Source organism: Arachis hypogaea, chromosome 18 (genome assembly GCF_003086295.3).
Source record: "Arachis hypogaea cultivar Tifrunner chromosome 18, arahy.Tifrunner.gnm2.J5K5, whole genome shotgun sequence".
Classification (NCBI taxonomy): domain Eukaryota; kingdom Viridiplantae; phylum Streptophyta; class Magnoliopsida; order Fabales; family Fabaceae; genus Arachis; species Arachis hypogaea.
This window is the reverse complement of record NC_092053.1, coordinates 125,689,269-125,708,589: the sequence shown is the minus strand read 5'-3', so window position 1 is coordinate 125,708,589 and position 19,321 is coordinate 125,689,269. Positions and strand designations below refer to the sequence as shown.

Here is a 19,321-nt window from a genome sequence, read left to right as displayed (position 1 = left end):
TAATAAAAAAATTTAAAATTGTATATTTCTAAAATAATTATCAAAGTTGTAATTAAAAAATTCTCAAATTTAAATATATGTTATTTTTTAAAGTATAAAAAATAAAACATACAAAAAAAATTTTATAAATAAAAAAATAAATTAAAATTCTCAATTATTTTTTATTTTAAATTATTTAGTAAGTATCTAACCTACTATTGCAAACTATTTTGATTGTCAGAAATTATAATAAATTATTTTAAAATTTTATTAGATTAAAATCAAATTATAAAAAAGATAAATATAAAAAATACATTATACGAATTGTGTGAGAAACACCGAGCAGAGTAGGTCTATATATGAATTGTGTGAGAAATGCTGCTATAGTTACATTATTTTGGGGTTATTATTAGGCGAGAGAAGATGAGTGACCACAGGCGAGAGAGAGTAGGGTGGGGAAACACCGAGCAGGGTAGGTCTAGGCTTTTTTCCAGATTGGAGAAGGACCCAAGAGTTTAGAATCGAGAGGAGTACGTTCGTCTAGAACGGGATTCATTCAGCGTCTTTGTGGACAAATTACCGTGTGACATTTCGAAACGAGAGTTATTTGACCTGTTTTCTTTGACGGGGAGGATTAACGATATTTATCTTTCAAGGAAGATGAGGAATTGGATGGTTTACCTCTTCGCGTTCATACGGTATGCTACGAAGGGAGGAGCGCTGAAAGCAATCGCGGAAATGAATCACATGCGACTAAGGGGTCAGAGATCTTTGTAGGAGAGGCCAAATATAAGAGAGACGATTCTAAGGGACGGAGAGCTACAGCTACGGTGGTGGCTGGGAGGAGGATCCAGCATCAGCAGCCGGGGGTCAATGCTGACGTAAGGGAGTGCGCAGGTGAAACCAGAGACCATGGGAAAGGACTGACATCTTTGGCCACTTCAACACATACGCTCGAGGAGGGTCCGAGGTTGGTGGAGACGAAGGAGCTGGAGGTATCTGTAGCAAAGGATAATTTGGTCTGGCTGAATGGGAGTGTTGTTGGGAGCGCCATCAGAGCAATTGACTTTCGATCTTTGAACGACTTCATCCGGAAGGTATGGTCGCACGTTGTTCAAATCTGTGACTTGGGGAGGTACAAAGCCTTGTTGATTTTTGATAGTGCCAGGAGCGCGGAGGAGGCGCTGGAAAGCTATGAGGATGGACTCCGACAGTTTTTTTTATCGTGTGTGCCACTAGCATGAACAGGAACGGTGTGACAAGAGAAGAGTGTGGATTGCGTGTTATGGTGTCCCGCTGCATGCTTGGACTGCGGATACGTTCCGTGCAATTGGTGCCCATTGGGGTGAAGTGGTGGATTGTGATGATGGAACACGCTCAGCCACGTCGTTCTGGGCTGGACGCGTGTTAATCGATACATGGAGTTTTGATTCTATTTCTGAAAGGCTCTAACTAACTGTAGGTTCGTTTGGTTTTCACGTGTTTGTTATAGAGGTGGAGGTGGGCAAGGATGCGTATGGTTCCTCGGGGGGCATGACTCATGATGCTGTGGAACGGCAGGATGAGAACATTGCTAGTAAGGCTGGCCGTCATCGAACTCTTATGAAGTTGGGGGGCTGGGACACGACGGCCCAGATGGTGGCCCTGCCGAATAGGGTGGAAAAGATGCAGGAGGGTAGAGCTGTAATTCAGTCTGAGATTTTGAACGAATGGAGCAATGGTTTTTTGAATTTGAAAATTGCAACGGCAAGGAGTGCGAATTTTTCTCCTAGAAAGGAAATGGCTGATCTTGCCGTAGATACGTCAGAAAGGACTCAGTCCTGGGATTATGATAAGGATAGGGTGCTGGCTGTGGGTGAGATCACAAGCAAGGTTCAGGTGGGGTTGAGTGCTAATGGGGCTGGTGACAAGTGTAATAGGCCCAGGGCCCAAATAAGGTTACCTAAGGCAACTGAAGACGGTTTGGACCCAAATACCCAAGGCCCATACGCTAAGACTAATGCTGGGTTGGGGTTGGGTCTCACTAATGGATCTGAAATGGAGCAGAATGGAGGCAATGAGAAGGGGAGATCTCGGTCGGGTCGGGTTGGGGAAAGTGACGCCCAGGAGATGTGCTGTTTTGATAGCGTGAGAGACCTTGGCAGCGTCGGCATCCTCATCGCGGGAAGAAGAAGGGAGGCCTGCGTAACCCTCGGGTCAGAGAATGCGGCGCACCCATATGGTACGGGTGGATGGCTCTCAATGTTGGAGGGTGTTAGCGCGATGGCGACTCCTACAGCAGGAGGCCAAGCTCCGTCGGTGTCTCGTCCTGGAGGCGGTGGGGTCAAGCTAGGGTCGCTGGGACTGTTAACTTGTACCTCAGGCAGGAAGTCTCGAAGGGTTGGGATGGGGATCGATCGAACTGAAACGGGAGAAGAGGAGCGGGGGAACGGATCTGGTGGCGTTGATGCGAGGGGAACATTGGAGATGGATGGTGGGTTGGTGGCGATCCTCTCTGGTGGGGGAACGGAATCGGCGGTGGCTTGTGCTTGAACTGATGCTGGCTGCCATACGGCTATAATGTGCAGTCAGATGGAAGGGGATGGACTAACTCTGGGAGACCCGCGTGTGGAACTAACGTTGAATGGTGGTGGGTTAGGAGAGCGGTGGAATGGTCCGGAAGAAGAAGAGGGTTTTGCGGAGGATAATGGCACAGGGGGCTATAGGGGGATTGTAGATCCTACACCGAGGGATACGGGGGAAGCTTCAGCGGATTTGTGGAATGACCCCTGTGATGTAGGGAGCGAAGCCGAGCCGGAAACGTCCAATAACAAAAGGGCAGCTGAAATGCAAGAAAACCGGGAAGCATGGAAGCTTGCCGTGGAATCTGGAGCTGTGCAGTATGATGAGGAAGATGACATAATGGCAATACTGCAGGCACAGAACGAGGCACTTGCGCAGAAGAAAAAACAGGCTAAGAAGAAGGAGAAAGCACGAAGGAGTAGACCGAAAAATCAGAAAAAGGTGTGTATAAGTGCTTTAAAATGATTTTTAGTTCCTGGAATATTAGGGGGTTGGCGGGAGTTGGTAAACTGAGCATGCTGAAGAACTTTCGGAAAAAATTTAAATTACATATGCTAGGCTTGATAGAGACAAAGAAAGAGGTTGTGACAAACTTTGATATAGTGCAACTGTGGGGTAATGGTGCTGTTAAATGGGAGTCTGTTGGGTCGGTTGGTACTTCAGGAGGCCTGTTATTGATGTGGGATGAAACGGTATTTAAGATGAATAATTGCTATAAAGGAGGTCATTGGTTGTGTGTGGAGGGTGTGTTGCTTAAAAATAATTTTTCTTGTGCTTTTTGCCTAGTTTATGGTCCGCATGATAGGGCGGAAAAGCTTGTTATGTGAGAAGAGTTGAGCTTCCTATCTGGGTTATGTCAAGTCCCGTTTTGCTACCTGGGGGATTTCAATGAGATAACTCATATGGAGGAGAGGAAGGGAGCTAATTCTTTGACGGTGTCTGCAGCAGAGTTTAAATCATGGATCTAGGATATGGAACTAGTGGACTTAGCAATCACTGATCGTTTGTTCACCTGGTTCAGAGGGCAATCATGCAGTCGAATTGGTAGGGTTTTGGTTAGTTTAGAGTGGTTAGAAGTGTTTCCTGAAACCAGGCTGTGTAACACCCTAATTAGCCTAAGCCTTACCAGCCTTACCTCGCGTCGTAAAGCCAAGGTCAATCAGAGATTACGACAGTTTTAAACTCATACATAATATATATATATATATAGAAAGAATAGTATAATCTAGAAGCCCGATGAAAGATATAGCTCAAAAACAGAATTTCGAAGCACAAACATACTAACGGAGCTACTAGCTTAAGGCATAAGAAACAGAGAAGATATAACAAAAGATAAGTATATAATATCATAGGGAACTAGTCACGACTCGCGGAGTTTAAGCTGGCTAGCCATATGCTGATATACAAAACCATACAATGAAAACAGCTTATACAAGTTTTGTTCTCTCAAATACATGCCTCTAGGCAAAACAAAATACAAAAGGAGAGATGTATAAACAAAATAAACCAAAAAGAACTCCAAAATGATCCAAGATTCTCCGCTCCTGTCACCAACCAAAGCAACTCACTGAGGTGGGTTGCGACCTGCATCTGAAAAACACAACAACAATATGGTATGAGAACCGGCGGTTCTCAGTATGGTAACAGTTCCCAGTGATATAGGATATAAGACCCCGGGACGCCAAAGGCAATCCTAAGCTTCATATCAATCACAAGATTCAACTTAAAGCATTCTAAAACATTTAAGCATAATATACCAACTTGACTTAAATAAACCAGGTTATCTATCTTAAGGGATTTCTATTCTAACCAAACACCGTTGTCCCACAGCCTTCACCAACCGATCCTCCATGCGATTCCATCTTCCGCAACACCCGTCATGGTTATTATGCTTTTATCCGCTAGGACAAATCTCGCCGTCGACCTTTTTAGTGGTGGTAGCTTCAATACCCGGTAGACGGAGAGAGGCATGATGCTAACACATGCTCCGAGGTCACACATAAAATCTACGAATTGAACTCCATTGACGGTGCAAGTGACCATACAAGGGCCCGGATCATCACACTTCTCGGGCAATGCTCCCATTAAAGCGGAAATAGAACTCCCCAATGGGATGATTTCCAATTCAAGAATTCTATCCTTGTTCATGCATAGATCTTTAAGGAATTTTGCATATCTAGGAACTTGATGGATAGCATCAAAGAGGGGGATGGTTACTTCAACTTTCTTGAACATTTCTACCATTTTGGGGTCGAGTTCTATGCGCTTCCTAGCTTTCTTTGCAAGTGTTGGAAATGGGAGTGGTTGAGCAATTTCTTCTTCCAAGGTTCTTTTAGTCTTGGGGGTCTCTTTTGTTGGTTGAGTTTCATCCTCAACTATGACTTGTGGTGTCTCCTTTTCCACTACCTCTTCTATATCTATTCTCTCCTCCTCTTGAGTGATTGTGATGGGATTTGAATCCTTTGCTCCCTTCTCTTTTAATTGTGTTCCGGATCTCAAGGTGATGGCATTGATGCCCCCCTTAGGATTGGGTTGAGGTTGAGAGGGAATGACGCTTTGGATTGGGGGTTGAGGAGTGGGATTTGATGATGTGTCCATTCGTGCAAGAAGAGCTTGTAGTGTAGAGGTGAGGCCGGTGAGACCGGAAGCAAGTGTGTTTTGTAGTTCTTTTTGGCCTTGGATGATGGTCCGGAGTGTTTCATCTTGGTTGGAGGGGGCGGTTGGATATGTGAGTTGAGGAGCTTGTGATTGGTTGGGTGGTGGTCTTTGATGTGGTGGTTGGTATGTTTGGTAGTTTCTTTGTGAGTTTTGTTGGTTGTATGGTGGGTTGTGTTGGTTGTATGGTGGCCGATTTTGTGAATTGTTGTTCCATCTTTGATACACATCTCCATTATAGTCCTCATCACCTACAACATAGTTGTAATCACACTCATAGCCAAAATGAGAATTCATAATGGAAAGAGAAAACAAAAATCAAAAGATAATGGAAAATAAGAGAAATAAAATTCTACAACTAGCAAATAAAGCAAAAAGCAAGATATTCACACTATTCACATATGTACAATGACCAATAACATAACACCATTGCAATTCCCCGGCAACGGCGCCATTTTGATAAACAAAATTTATCATGCCGATATAGAATTCAATAATGGATATAATCGTGAGTATAGTCTAATCAACATTCAAACTTCGCATCAAACAATCTTACAATCTATAACCGAGAGTACTAGTCCCCCGAGTCGTCCTCCCTTGGAATTGCTAGAGCATGCATCTTATTGATTAGGAAGCCTTGTTGTGGTTCTTTTGAAGGTTTAGCAAAATCAATGACAAACAAGCAATCAATTTTTTTAGAAGACTTGGCCTAGGGTTGGCATTAGAAATTCTATCCTTATAGTCCCTTCAATGATGACAACAATTAGGCCTTGCTTCATTTAGTCAACCCCTAGGTATAGAGGAAAGTCAAATGAGAGTAACTAACTTGAGTCACAAGTCCTAGTTTTCACCTTAGGGAAATCTAGCTTTAGTGAACTCCAAGTCAATTAGCAATTTCTAATTCCAAATCAACAATTGACATAAACTATTCAACTCTTTCTAATGACCCAAACCCTATGCCAAGTAAGAAACTTTTACTCCATAACTAATGTTGGCATTTTATCAAACAATTGATGAGCAAGGATAAAAGGCATAGTAAAAATGAGAAGGAAGTAGAATTGAAAGTGCTTCAACACAAGGAACTAACAACAATTAACAAAGAACAACAATGGAAATGAACTTCTCAAGAAATTGAAGAAAATCCAAAACTACAAAGTTGAATCTAGGATCTATGAGGATTGAGCAATTACAAGCACTAATTGAAATTGGAGAAGAAGATCTATAACATGAATAAGTAAATTGAGAATTGCAATGGATCTCACCAAAGTGTGATGGAAAATTTAGAAAAATGGATGAAGATGAACCCTCATGAGAGCTTAGAATCTCCCTCTCTCTCTCTCTCTACCCAAGAGTGTAACTAACAATAGAAAAAAAAATCTAGAACCATCTAAAAATGAGCCAAAAGTTCTTAACCCTTCAACCCTTGGTCTTCTTAAGCTCTTCCCGCCAAGGCACTTCCCCCAAGATGAGATCTCCAACTGTCTCCACGCCTAGGTCACGTGACTTCTAAAAAAAATCATGTTCGAGCATCGGCGCGCACGCGCAAAGCACGCGTGCGCGCCACTGGGGCATCTTGCAATGTGAGCGGAGGCGCAGCGTACGCGTGCGCGCCCATGGGGGGTTGTGGCCTAGCCGCTACACAAGCCGGCTCGTGGCTTGGGTTCTGGCTTTGACTCCTAGCTGCGCAATCCACGCGGGCGCGCCAAGTACGCGCACGCGCCCTTGCTGAAGTTTCCAAAGCTCAATTTCTCATGCTCCTTTCCTTCGCGCCCATTCTCCTTCCATCTTCCGGTTCATCCCTGCCCTATATTCTGAAACCACTTAACACACAGGTCACGGCATCGAATGGCACCAAGAGAAGATTAGAAATGTATCTAATTTAGTGCAAAATAGGCATGTTTTCATCCATGAGGCAAAAGTTAGGAAAGGAACACAAAGTCTTGTATTTTCATATGAAAAGCGTGTGGAATCATTGATAAAACCCCTGAAATCGATACAAGATAAACCCTCAAAATGGGGTTTATCAAACCCCCGAGATATAGTGCCCGGATCACTGTCCAGGTACCGGCGCCTGCTCGCCCTATAGATCCGAAGGGATGCGGGCGGGATATTCTTGCCTCAGACCTCACATCTCAACGTAAGCGGGATTAACCACCGTCCCTGCCAGGCGCATAGCGTCTCAAAATATCATGTAAAAATATTATTTCAATGGTTTTCAAAAGTATTTTCAGCATACATAGATCCATCACTTAAATCCGAGTCCCCGACTCATCTCAACCACTGTCCCTTTATAACTCAGTTTCCAAATACCAAAAGTCTATCATTCCTCATCTCATATACCAATCATCCTTCACCTAACGTCAAACCATTCTCAGCACGCCAGAAACCTAGGCCTCCGTTTTCTAATTTACCTTAAAATCATGTACTAGAACCCTTAATTTATATCCCATGTTCTAATACTCAAAACTAGGCCCAATCGTCTTAAAATGCTGTTATAGAAGCTTAAAACCTTGTTGAAAAGGCAAAATAGTTGAAAACAAATAAAGTTTTGAGAAACAGGACGTGTGCACCCGCACATATCAGAAGTAATGAAATTCTGCAACTTTGGAAAATTTCAGATTTTTAACACCAACTTTGAATGATCATAACTTCCTCTACCAAATTCCAATTTTTTACAAACTTTATATCGATTCGAACAGTTTTCAATAAGCTTTAATGCTAAACTAATTTCAATAGATTTTGAAAACCATGGCATAAGTTATGATTAGACAAAGTTCACCAAAAGTCAACTTTTACCAAGACTCACAAGAATCTCAATTTACCAACTTTCATAACCCAATCCAACCAAAACCACATCAATTCTATCACATATCAGAATTTACCATTTTCCATATCCAATTTACCACTCCACCATATATAATCATCAATTCTCACTATCAAATACATAATAATACCCTTACTAACCATCATCATTATTAATTTCAACATCAAACTCCAATATCATACTATCAACATCAATATAACCATTTATCAACAATCCCAACACTCACCTTCAATTACCAAAAATATCAATATTTATCATCCATTATCAACCACATCAACAAACCCTCATCAACATATAAATCATACATCCCTCATCAACCTGTATAATCATTAAATTCCAACAACATTATTCATCATCAATCATTAAATACCAACAACCTCATCAACAACACTAATCATCAATACTCATTAACACCAACAATTCCCCATAATCATCCTTAATCACAATATTCCAAGGATACCAACAATTAACATCAATTTACACATAATCATTCATACACCAACAACATTCAATCCTATCTTAGGGTCAACTAGCCTAAGTGTCCATGAATATTATATACTGCATAGAGGAAACCGAAACCATACCTTGGCCGATTCCCTTTATGCACCCAAACTCAAAATGAGCACTAACAAGCATCCAACCACAATCCAAGCTTTCAAATCCACTCCAACAAGCACAAATAAGTTCCAAAAGCTCCCAAAGCCACAATAATCAAACTATATACATATAAATCACCACAAATCAACCTAGGGTTCAACATAAGCATAATCTCACAAGGGTTTAAGAGCTTTTACCTTTCCCAACAGATTTGATAACACAAATTCAAAGCTAAGCAAGGATTAGAGCAAAGCTAAATATCCAAAATCACAAAAACCCATTTAACCCAAAACTCTAATAAAACCCGAAATTTTGAAGAGAGAAACTGGGAAGATTTCGTGATTACCTTGAGGGTTTCTTGGGTGGGTTTTGTAGAGCTCTTCACAAGGAACGCGTAGCCGCAAACGGTGCGGCGATCGGAACTCCGTAGCTCAAGATATGAGCTTTGGAAGTTTGAAGTGAATAGTAACAATGGTGAAAAGCTCTCACCTCTCTCCTCACTTCAGCTGCTGTTGTGTTTAGGTTATGAGGGTGAAAGTGGATGAAATGGGTTCATTTAAGTATATTTATATGTTGGGCTTGGGCCCAACTTGGGCCCGGTCCAATCTGTTAGCGTTTTTAGCCCGTTTGGCCTAACTTCAGGCCAAATCTTTAAATTAAAGCCCGGTTTTCCATTTCTAATGTTTTTCTAAGGTTTTTTTACGGTTTTCACTTTTCTCGTGCGGTACCAGGCAGACTTGAACCGGTTCAACCGGTTCAACTGTCGGTTCGCAATTTTTCACGGTTTTTCGTAGAAAGCACATTTTCTGACTCAGAAAGACTCACTGAGTCCAAAAATCACCTTTAAATTCCCAAATTCTCTCTCTAACTTTTTAGAATCTAATTTGGGCAATTAATCACTTAATTAACCGGTTGATTAGTTGCGCTTCTTACATTCTCCCCACCAAATAAGAAATTTTGCCCTCAAAATTTGAATTACCTGAGAAAAGCTCGGGATAATCCTTTCGCATCTCAGGCTCCAATTCCCAAGTGTGCTCTTCTACTCCTGCTCGCTCCCAAGCAACTTTAACCAATGGGACATCCTTTCCTCCCAGCTTCTTCACACTAGTGTCATCGATCCTCACTGGTGTCACTTGGAGAGTCAAGTTCTCTTTCAACTTGACCGATTTAGGCTCCAACACATGAGCCGCATTCGACGTGTATTTACGGAGCTGTGACACGTGGAATACGTCATGCAAGTTAGACAGATGAGGTGGCAAAGCTACTTGATATGCCACCGGCCCGAATCTCTTCAAAACCTCAAACGGTCCTATATATCTTGGGTTCAACTTCTTGGTCTTGATTGCTCTTCCAATCCCAGTTGTCGGTGTAACCCTAAGGAATATGTGTTCTCCCACTTCAAACTCTAAGGGTTTCCTTCTCTGATCCGCATAACTCTTCTGTCGACTTTGGCCAGTTAAAATCCTTGCACGAATCTTCTTAATGTTCTCAGTAGTCTCTGCTATCAAATCTGGACCCAAAACACTTACTTCTCCAAATTCATACCAACAAAGTGGAGACTGACACTTTTGTCCATACAAAGCCTCATACGGAGCCATCCCAATGCTTGCATGAAAGCTATTGTTATATGCGAACTCCACCAATGGCATGTAACGATCCCAACTCCCGGGTTGATCCAACACACATGCTCTCAGCATATCTTCCAACGTTTGAATAGTCCTTTCCGATTGTCCATTTGTTTGTGGATGATACGCCGTACTAAGACATAGCTTCGTACCGAAAGCTCTTTGGAAAGCTCCCCAAAACCTTGATGTGAATCAGGGATCACGGTCCGATACTATGCTTGACGGCACACCATGCAACCTCACTATCTCCTTGATGTATAATCTTGCCAATTCCTCCATAGAACAGTTTAGTCAGATAGGCAGAAAATGAGCGGATTTGGTTAAGCGATCTACGATCACCCAAATCGCATCAAACCCCGACCTAGTCCTCGGTAAACCGGTAACAAAATCCATAGCAATTCCTTCCCACTTCCACTGAGGAATCTCAAGTGGTTGTAGCATTCCTGACGGTTTTTGATGTTCTATCTTCACTTTCTGGTAGGTCAAACATTTGGATACCACTGTAGCTACACCACCCTTCATCCCCGGCCACCAAAATATCTTCTTCAAGTCATAATACATCTTCGTGCTCCCGGGATAAATAGAAAACCCACTGTTGTGAGCCTCCAACAGCAAGTCTCGCCTCAAACTCCCAACATCTGGTATGCAAATCCTTCCCTTGTATCTCCATAACCCTTCATCATCCTTAGTGAATTCTTCGCGTCTCTTATCACCAACTGGTTGAAACAATTGCTGAAACTTCTGCTCATCTTGATGCGCCCTTTGTATTTTTGATTTAAACGTGCTTGAAATCTGTAACTGGTTCAAACAAGCTCTTCTGGCAACTTCACTAATATCCAGCTTAAGATCTACAAACTTATCCACTAGTTCTTCTTCCTTGATTCTCATCCAAGCAATTGTTAAAGATTTCCGACTCAAAGCGTCTGCTACCACGTTCGCCTTTCCAGGGTGATAACTCAACTCGAAATAATAATCTTTAAGCAACTCCATCCACCTTCTCTGGCGCATATTTAGCTCTTTCTGATCAAAGATGTACTTGAGACTCTTATGATCAGAAAAGACGCTAAACCTTACTCCGTATAAGTGGTGTCTCCAAATCTTCAATGCAAACACAATTGCCGCTAATTCCAAGTCATGAATGGGGTAATTCACCTCATGCGGTCTCAGCTGACGCGATGCGTAAGCCACCACATTCCGGTGTTGCATCAACACGCAACCCAAACCCTTCAAAGAAGCCTCACAATATACCTCAAACGGTTCACGCGGTTCCGGTAGGATTAGAACAGGTGCTGAAGTTAATCTCTGCTTTAACGTTTGAAAACTTTCTTCGCACTCTGACGTCCACTCGAACGGCACTTCTTTCCTTGTCAACTTTGTCATTGGTAGCGCAATCCGTGAAAATCCTTCGATAAATCTCCGGTAATATCCGGCTAAACCCAAAAAGCTTCTGACTTCCGTCACAGTCGTCGGTCTTTCCCATTCCATCACCGCTTCTACTTTAGAAGGATCTACAGCTATTCCTCCCTTACTTACCACGTGGCCTAAGAACTTTACTTCCTCCTTCCAGAACTCGCACTTTGACAACTTAGCGTACAACTTCCGCTCCTTTAAGATTTGCAGTACAATTCTCAAGTGTTCCTCATGCTCCTTTACCGTCTTAGAGTAAACTAAGATGTCATCTATGAAAACCACCACGAATTTGTCCAAAAAGGGACGAAACACTCTGTTCATGTAATCCATGAAAATAGTAGGTGCATTCGTTAACCCAAAAGACATTACCGCAAACTCGTAGTGTCCATAGCGTGTTCTAAAGGCAGTCTTAGGGATATCATCTTCCTTCACTCTTATCTGGTGGTAACCGGATCTCAAATCAATCTTGGAAAACACTCCAGCTCCTTGCAATTGATCCATCAAGTCATCTATCCTTGGCAGCGGGTACTTGTTCTTTACTGTCACTTTATTCAACTGTCGGTAATCCACACACAAATGCATCCCTCCATCTTTCTTCTTCACCAATAAAACTGGCGCTCCCCATGGTGATACACTCGGTCGAATGAACCTCTTATTCAGAAGCTCTTCCAACTGAGTCTTTAGCTCTGCCAGCTCTATAAGAGCCATTCTATACGGTGCAATCGATACTGGTCTGGCTCCCGGCACCAATTCAATCGTAAACTCAATTTCCCTTTGAGGTGGGAACTCAGGGATATCTTCCGGGAACACTTCTGGAAAATCTCTAACCACCGGAATTTGATCTAAGTTCTGGGCATCGCCCAACGCATTAGCAGCCAACAGAATATAACCCTGACACTCCTCCCCACTATAATGCACCATTACAGAGTTCAGGTAATACCCCGTAGCTACCACTGCTCCATTTTCTCCTTCCGGCATAAACCGAATTGTCCGTTCAAAGCAATCCAACAAAATCCGGTTCTTCGACAACCAATCAAACCCCAAAATCATCTCCAGCCCCACCATTGGTAAACAGATCAAATCGTGTACAAAGTCTCTACCCTCAAGCTTGAAACCTACTTGTCTACAACCTGACCTAGTCATAACTGTTTGATGCGGAGTATGTACATGTAGATCAAAAGGTAACTCTGATACTTTCAAGCCTAATTCCTCAACTTTAGCAAATGAAATAAACGAATGCGAAGCTCCAGTATCATATAATGCAACTGAGGATTTATCACCAATTAGACATATACCTTTCATCAAAGGATCCGCCTTGGAAGCATCCTTGGCATTCACAGCAAAGACTCGACCTTGATGCTGACTCTGGCCCGCATTCTGATTCCTCCCACGAGGGCAATCCCTCGCAATGTGGCCAGGTAACCCACAGTTGAAGCAACCACCTAAACCAATCTTACATGAGTCATAAGGGTAAAACGTCTACAACGATCACAAGCTAAATCCGGAGAACTCTTACTCTGATTTCCTCTGCTTTAGCATACTGAAACTGATTCTGATTGTTCTTTCTGAAGCCCCCTTGGCCTTGAGGAGTATATCCCCCTCTTTTGAAGCTTTGTCCTCTAGGATGAAAATACTTGTCACGCCTACGACTAGAGCTCCCTCCATGAGTGTCCTTAGATGCCGCCACTGTCTTGGCATACTCCTCAACTACCCTTGCTTTGTTCACCAAGTCAGAGAAGACACGGATCTCCATAGGAGCCACAGCAGTCATAATGTTGTCCTTCAAGCCCCTTTGGTACTTAATGCACCTCCAGCTCTCGAAAGTCTCCAGGTCTCCCTGACATACCCGAGAAAACCTACAAAGCTCTTCGAACTTGTTGGTGTACTCTGCCACAGACATGGAACCTTGCTTCAGCTGCATTAGCTCCATCTGCTTTGCTTCCCTTGCAGACTCAGGAAAGTATTTATTGTAGAAAGCCGTTTGGAATACCTCCCATGGAATGTCGGCGTTCTGAAGCTGTAGCAAACGACACTCAACTTGCCACCAGGGCTGGGCCTCTCCCGCTAGCTGATAAGCGGCAAACTCTACATATTGATTTAGAGGAACATGCTGTGCTTGTAAAGCACGCTCTATAGCCTGGAACTCCTCCTGTGTTATCGCCGTTACCCTCAGCATTATCATTGGTATTCCCTTCGCCATTCCCATTTCCGTTGCCATTTCCAGTTGGTTGGCCCAATCTCTGCACTGCTTGCAGAGTCGCAGCAGCATTAGCTTCCATGGTGTTAGCGAGATTCGCCATCGCCGCCATGAATTCGGCGTGATTGTCAGCTAGTTGCTCATTCCTACTTCCCCGTGTACGCGTTCGACCTCGCCCGCGAGTAGCCATGTAGGATTCCTGTCTACACCAAACAATAGATATCAAGGTAATCAGTCTCAATATCAAAAGTTTAGTGCTTTAATTATCCCAAACAAGCACTCACAAACAAGCATGTTATGCATATATCAAATCGATAACCTAATAGCATCAAAGAAAAGACACACAGAGTATGCAATGAAGCACAATCGGTCCATCCCTCAGGCTCACGAGGACGAACCGCTCTGATACCACTAAGTGTAACACCCTAATTAGCCTAAGCCTTACCTCGCGTCGTAAAGCCAAGGTCAATCAGAGATTACGACAGTTCTAAACTCATACATAATATATATATATATATATATATATATATATATAGAAAGAATAGTATAATCTAGAAGCCCGATGAAAGATATAGCTCAAAAACAGAATTTCGAAACACAAACGTACTAACGGAGCTACTAGCTTAAAGCATAAGAACAGAGAAGATATAACAAAAGATAAGTATATAATATCATAGGGAACTAGTCACGACTCGCGGAGTTTAAGCCGGCTAGCCATATGCTGATATACAAAACCATACAGTGAAAACAGCTTATACAAGTTTTATTCTCTCAAATACATGCCTCTAGGCAAAACAAAATACAAAAGGAGAGATGTATAAACAAAATAAACCAAAAAGAACTCCAAAATGATCCAAGATTCTCCTCTCCTGTCACCAACCAAAGCAACTCACTGAGGTGGGTTGCGACCTGCATCTGAAAAACACAACAACAATATGGTATGAGAACCGGCGGTTCTCAGTATGGTAACAGTTCCCAGTGATATAGGATATAAGACCCCGGGACGCCAAAGGCAATCCTAAGCTTCATATCAATCACAAGATTCAACTTAAAGCATTCTAAAACATTTAAGCATAATATACCAACTTGACTTAAATAAACCAGGTTATCTATCTTAAGGGATTTCTATTCTAACCAAACACCGCTGTCCCACAGCCTTCACCAACTGATCCTCCATGCGATCCCATCGCCACCGCCTTCCGAATCTCCTCAATCCCAGCAGAAAACACAGATAATGTTCAAAGCAAGTAAAGCACAAGTAGTAGCATATATGGCAAATAATTCAAATAGCAAGTAAGCATGTTATTCAATTAGGCAAACCATTACAAGTAGACAAAGCAAACAAGCAGATAGGAAATGCATATGATGAATGCCTACCCTACTGGCTGTGATATCACATTGTCGGTTCAACTGCCAACTCGACACATCTCCATGGAGACGTCGCCCTTCGGATTTCTCATATGGGAACCCTGATAAATGAAATTTATCATGCCGATATAGAATTCAATAATAGATATAATCGTAAGTATAGTCTAATCAACATTCAAACTTCGCATCAAACAATCTTACAATCTATAACCGAGAGTACTAGTCCCCCGAGTCGTCCTCCCTTGGAATTGCTAGAGCATGCATCTTATTGATTAGGAAGCCTTGTTGTGGTTCTTTTGAAGGTTTAGCAAAATCAATGACAAACAAGCAATCAATTTTTTTAGAAGACTTGGCCTAGGGTTGGCATTAGAAATCCTATCTTTATAGTCCCTTCAATGATGACAACAATTAGGCCTTGCTTCATTTAGTCAACCCCTAGGTATAGAGGAAAGTCAAATGAGAGTAACTAACTTGAGTCACAAGTCCTAGTTTTCACCTTAGGGAAATCTAGCTTTAGTGCACTCCAAGTCAATTAGCAATTTCTAATTCCAAATCAACAATTGACATAAACTATTCAACTCTTTCTAATGACCCAAACCCTATGCCAAGTAAGAAACTTTTACTCCATAACTAATGTTGGCATTTTATCAAACAACTGATGAGCAAGGATAAAAGGCATAGTAAAAATGAGAAGGAAGTAGAATTGAAAGTGCTTCAACACAAGGAACTAACAACAATTAACAAAGAACAACAATGGAAATGAACTTCTCAAGAAATTGAAGAAAATCCAAAACTACAAAGTTGAATCTAGGATCTATGAGGATTGAGCAATTACAAGCACTAATTGAAATTGGAAAAGAAGATCTATAACATGAACAAGTAAATTGAGAATTGCAATGGATCTCACCAAAGTGTGATGGAAAATTCAGAAAAATAGATGAAGATGAACCCTCATGAGAGCTTAGAATCTCCCTCTCTCTCTCTACCCAAGAGTGTAACTAACAATAGCAAAAAAAAATCTAGAACCATCTAAAAATGAGCCAAAAGTTCTTAACCCTTCAACCCTTGGTCTTCTTAAGCTCTTCCCGCCAAGGCACTTCCCCCAAGATGAGATCTCCAACTGTCTTCACGCCTAGGTCACGTGACTTCTAAAAAAAATCATGTTCGAGCATCGGCGCGCACGCGCAAAGCACGCGTGCGCGCCACTGGGGCATCTTGCAATGTGAGCGGAGGCGCAGCGTACGCGTGCGCGCCCATGGGGGTTGTGGCCTAGCCGCTACACAAGCCGGCTCGTGGCTTGGCTTCTGGCTTTGACTCCTAGCTGCGCAATCCACGCGGGCGCGCCAAGTACGCGCACGCGCCCTTGCTGAAGTTTCCAAAGCTCAATTTCTCATGCTCCTTTCCTTCGCGCCCATTCTCCTTCCCTCTTCAGGTTCATCCCTGCCCTATATTCTGAAACCACTTAACACACAGGTCACGGCATCGAATGGCACCAAGAGAAGATTAGAAATGTATCTAATTTAGTGCAAAATAGGCATGTTTTCATCCATGAGGCAAAAGTTAGGAAAGGAACACAAAGTCTTGTATTTTCATATGAAAAGCGTGTGGAATCATTGATAAAACCCCTGAAATCGATACAAGATAAACCCTCAAAATGGGGTTTATCAACCTCCCCACACTTAGATTCTAGCATGTCCTCATGCTTAGAGAAATGCAAGAGAAACGCAAAAGACCGAAGGATCATAAAGGCATAAGACTCCTGAGGTGCAGCCTACTTACGTGAATGCAACTACGACTAGTGCTACCATCTACTTGGTTAGGAACAAATCAACCTTCCTAAGATATATGCAAGCATATAGGGCACGGTGGCGGTCAATATATGGGATTCACCAATTTTTGAGCATCAAGTGCAATATATGCAACTTTGCATGAAGCATGCTCGTGAGAGCCGGGAATCATGAATTAGAGCCATCGAACCCTCACCGGAAGTGTTTACACTCTATTCGCTCGAGTGTCTAGGGTTGATTCTCTCAATTTCCTCCTAATCATGCTTTCCAAGATTTGTTCCTCATCTAATCAATCAACATATATTTCCTGCATGCATACATCTATCATGAGGTCTTTTCTTTGGTTGTAATGGGGCTAGGGTTAAGGTAGGATGCATAAATGGTTAAGTGAGCTTGAAATTTGAATCTTTGATAAGCTTTAAGCTTTCCACCTAACCTATGACATCCTATACAATTGAGTTATATTCTAACTACCCATTCTTCACTTTTTCACATACTCATGTATTTTATTTTATTTTTTTTTCCATTTCACAATACTTATGCATTGATCTTATTAAGTTGCACTTTGCTTTAGGGCATTTTGTCCCCTTTTTATTTCTTTCTTTTCTTTTCCTTCTTCTCTTTTTTTTTCTTTCTTATTTCTAATTTTTTTTTCTTTCTTTTCATATTATCTTTTCTATTTTCTTCTTCATTTGTTTTTTTTTTCATTTTTTTTTTCTATCTACAAGAGCATCAATGCATAAGGTTTTACATCTGACCAATACATGAGTATGTACCCACTTCCCAAAAACTACCCCTTGTATTCCCCCAATGTCCCAAGGTTCCCACACTTGAATGCTACTCACACACACACTGGCCTAAGCTAATCAAAGATCCAAATGAGGACAATTATGGTTTTCCGCTTTAGGCTTGTAATGTGCTAATTTAAAGAACAAGTGGGTTAAGCGTAGGCTCAATTTTGGCTAACAAGGGAAGATAGAGGGTAAGGCTATTTGGTAGGTGGGCTAATGAAATGATGGCCTCAATCATATAAATACATGAATACACGGAATAATGGACATATAGACTCAAACAAAGCAAGGATTATACTCATAGAGAGGAAACAATTGCACACAAGAAGGAAAATAAGTGACTATACGATGTAGCCACAAAACAAGGCTCAAAGCTCACTAGCTTGTGTTCTTAACTCAAAATTCATGTTCCAAAATACAGTTCTTGAAGCAAGTTTGGCATCAAGATATTCAAAATTAGCAATGTCAATGTTGCCCCAAAGTATTAGTTTCCTAAGAGAGAGTTTCATTGTTCCAACCAAGTGACTTATCATGCAAATGATATCAAGGAAAAACTAATCATGCAACATATCCTACTACAAAGGAGTTTAGAAAACGAAAATTTATTTGGGTGTTACCTACGGAGATCGGTCGGCCGACCTCCCCACACTTAAAACTTAGCACGGTCCTCCGTGCTAGAGGTGATGCGCAATGGTTGGCAATGGCCGACCCCCAAGTGTCCTTCATCTCCGTTGTCATCGCTACTTCCGCTTGAAGTTGCGGTGGATGTGGAGATATCTGGTTCCTCCATAGGTGGGGTGACAATGCTCAGAAGTTTCTTCACGTGAGCATATCGGCGTTGGTTACGCCTCTCATAACGGTCCAACTTCTTGTGAAGGTCTTCAAGGCGTTGGGTGGCAGATTTTTGTGGCGTGAAAGATGTAGTGGTGTTGCGAGTAGGAGTGGGTAGTCCAATGTCCTTGGTGACTTCCGGAGGCTTGAGGCACCTCTTGGTCGGAATAATATCACCCTCGACCGGGATTGAGGTCCTCCTATCCTTAGCCTCTCGGTGGACGCCGGCTGCCGCCACTAATTCGGTCACCATAGCGGGGAATGGTAGATTTCCCTTGGCATGAATGCGCCCCATGGATTGGCGAATGGCATGCGAAATGTCGATCGGTTTCTCGGTTAAGATGCACCATATCAATAAGGCAAGCTCGGCGGTAATGGATGACCCATGAGTGCTTGGGAGCACGTAGTGAGCTAGAATTTGGGCCCATGCCGTGGCTTCTTGAGTGAGGTAGCGTGCATCTAAACCTTTTGGTCATTGCTTTATGGTCCCCCGAATCCAACATGCTTCGGGTGAAGCAATTACGCGGAGGACGGCGTTCCAATCGAACTCACGGTCAGCGCATGCTGTCAAGACTTCTTGATAGGCATCATATCCATCCGCTAACGGCCCAATCCCAAGGACTCCTCGGATGGCTTCCACTGTGATTGACACTTGCTTCCAGCGCACAAAGATTGATGTGAGAAGGGGTGAGTGG

General features: G+C 42.5%; 1 protein-coding gene across 1 annotated transcript; it reads right to left on the bottom strand.

Annotated features, from left to right (window-relative positions):
• Window positions 1-3,901: 3,901 nt before the first annotated feature.
• On the bottom strand, window positions 3,902-18,879 carry LOC140181469 (uncharacterized). Its single transcript, XM_072225069.1, has 11 exons — window positions 18,782-18,879; window positions 13,820-14,052; window positions 13,169-13,737; window positions 12,948-13,104; window positions 12,692-12,866; window positions 12,382-12,559; window positions 12,022-12,090; window positions 11,491-11,847; window positions 10,598-11,262; window positions 9,661-10,423; window positions 3,902-3,937 (listed from the first exon to the last, which is right to left on the bottom strand). Exons 1-11 carry the CDS (start codon window positions 18,877-18,879, stop codon window positions 3,902-3,904), a joined length of 3,300 nt encoding a protein of 1,099 aa, XP_072081170.1.
• Between the last annotated feature and the right edge of the window lie 442 nt (window positions 18,880-19,321).

Coding starts and splice junctions, on each gene's coding strand:
- LOC140181469 (XM_072225069.1), bottom strand. CDS start 18,879: ATGGTGACCGAATTAGTGGCGGCAGCCGGCGTCCACCGAGAGGCTAAG. Junction 12,091..12,381: donor TGGTGCCGGGAGCCAGACCA/GTATCGATTGCA, acceptor GGTTACCACCAG/ATAAGAGTGAAGGAAGATGA. Junction 10,424..10,597: donor TTACCGAGGACTAGGTCGGG/GTTTGATGCGAT, acceptor ATTCACATCAAG/GTTTTGGGGAGCTTTCCAAA.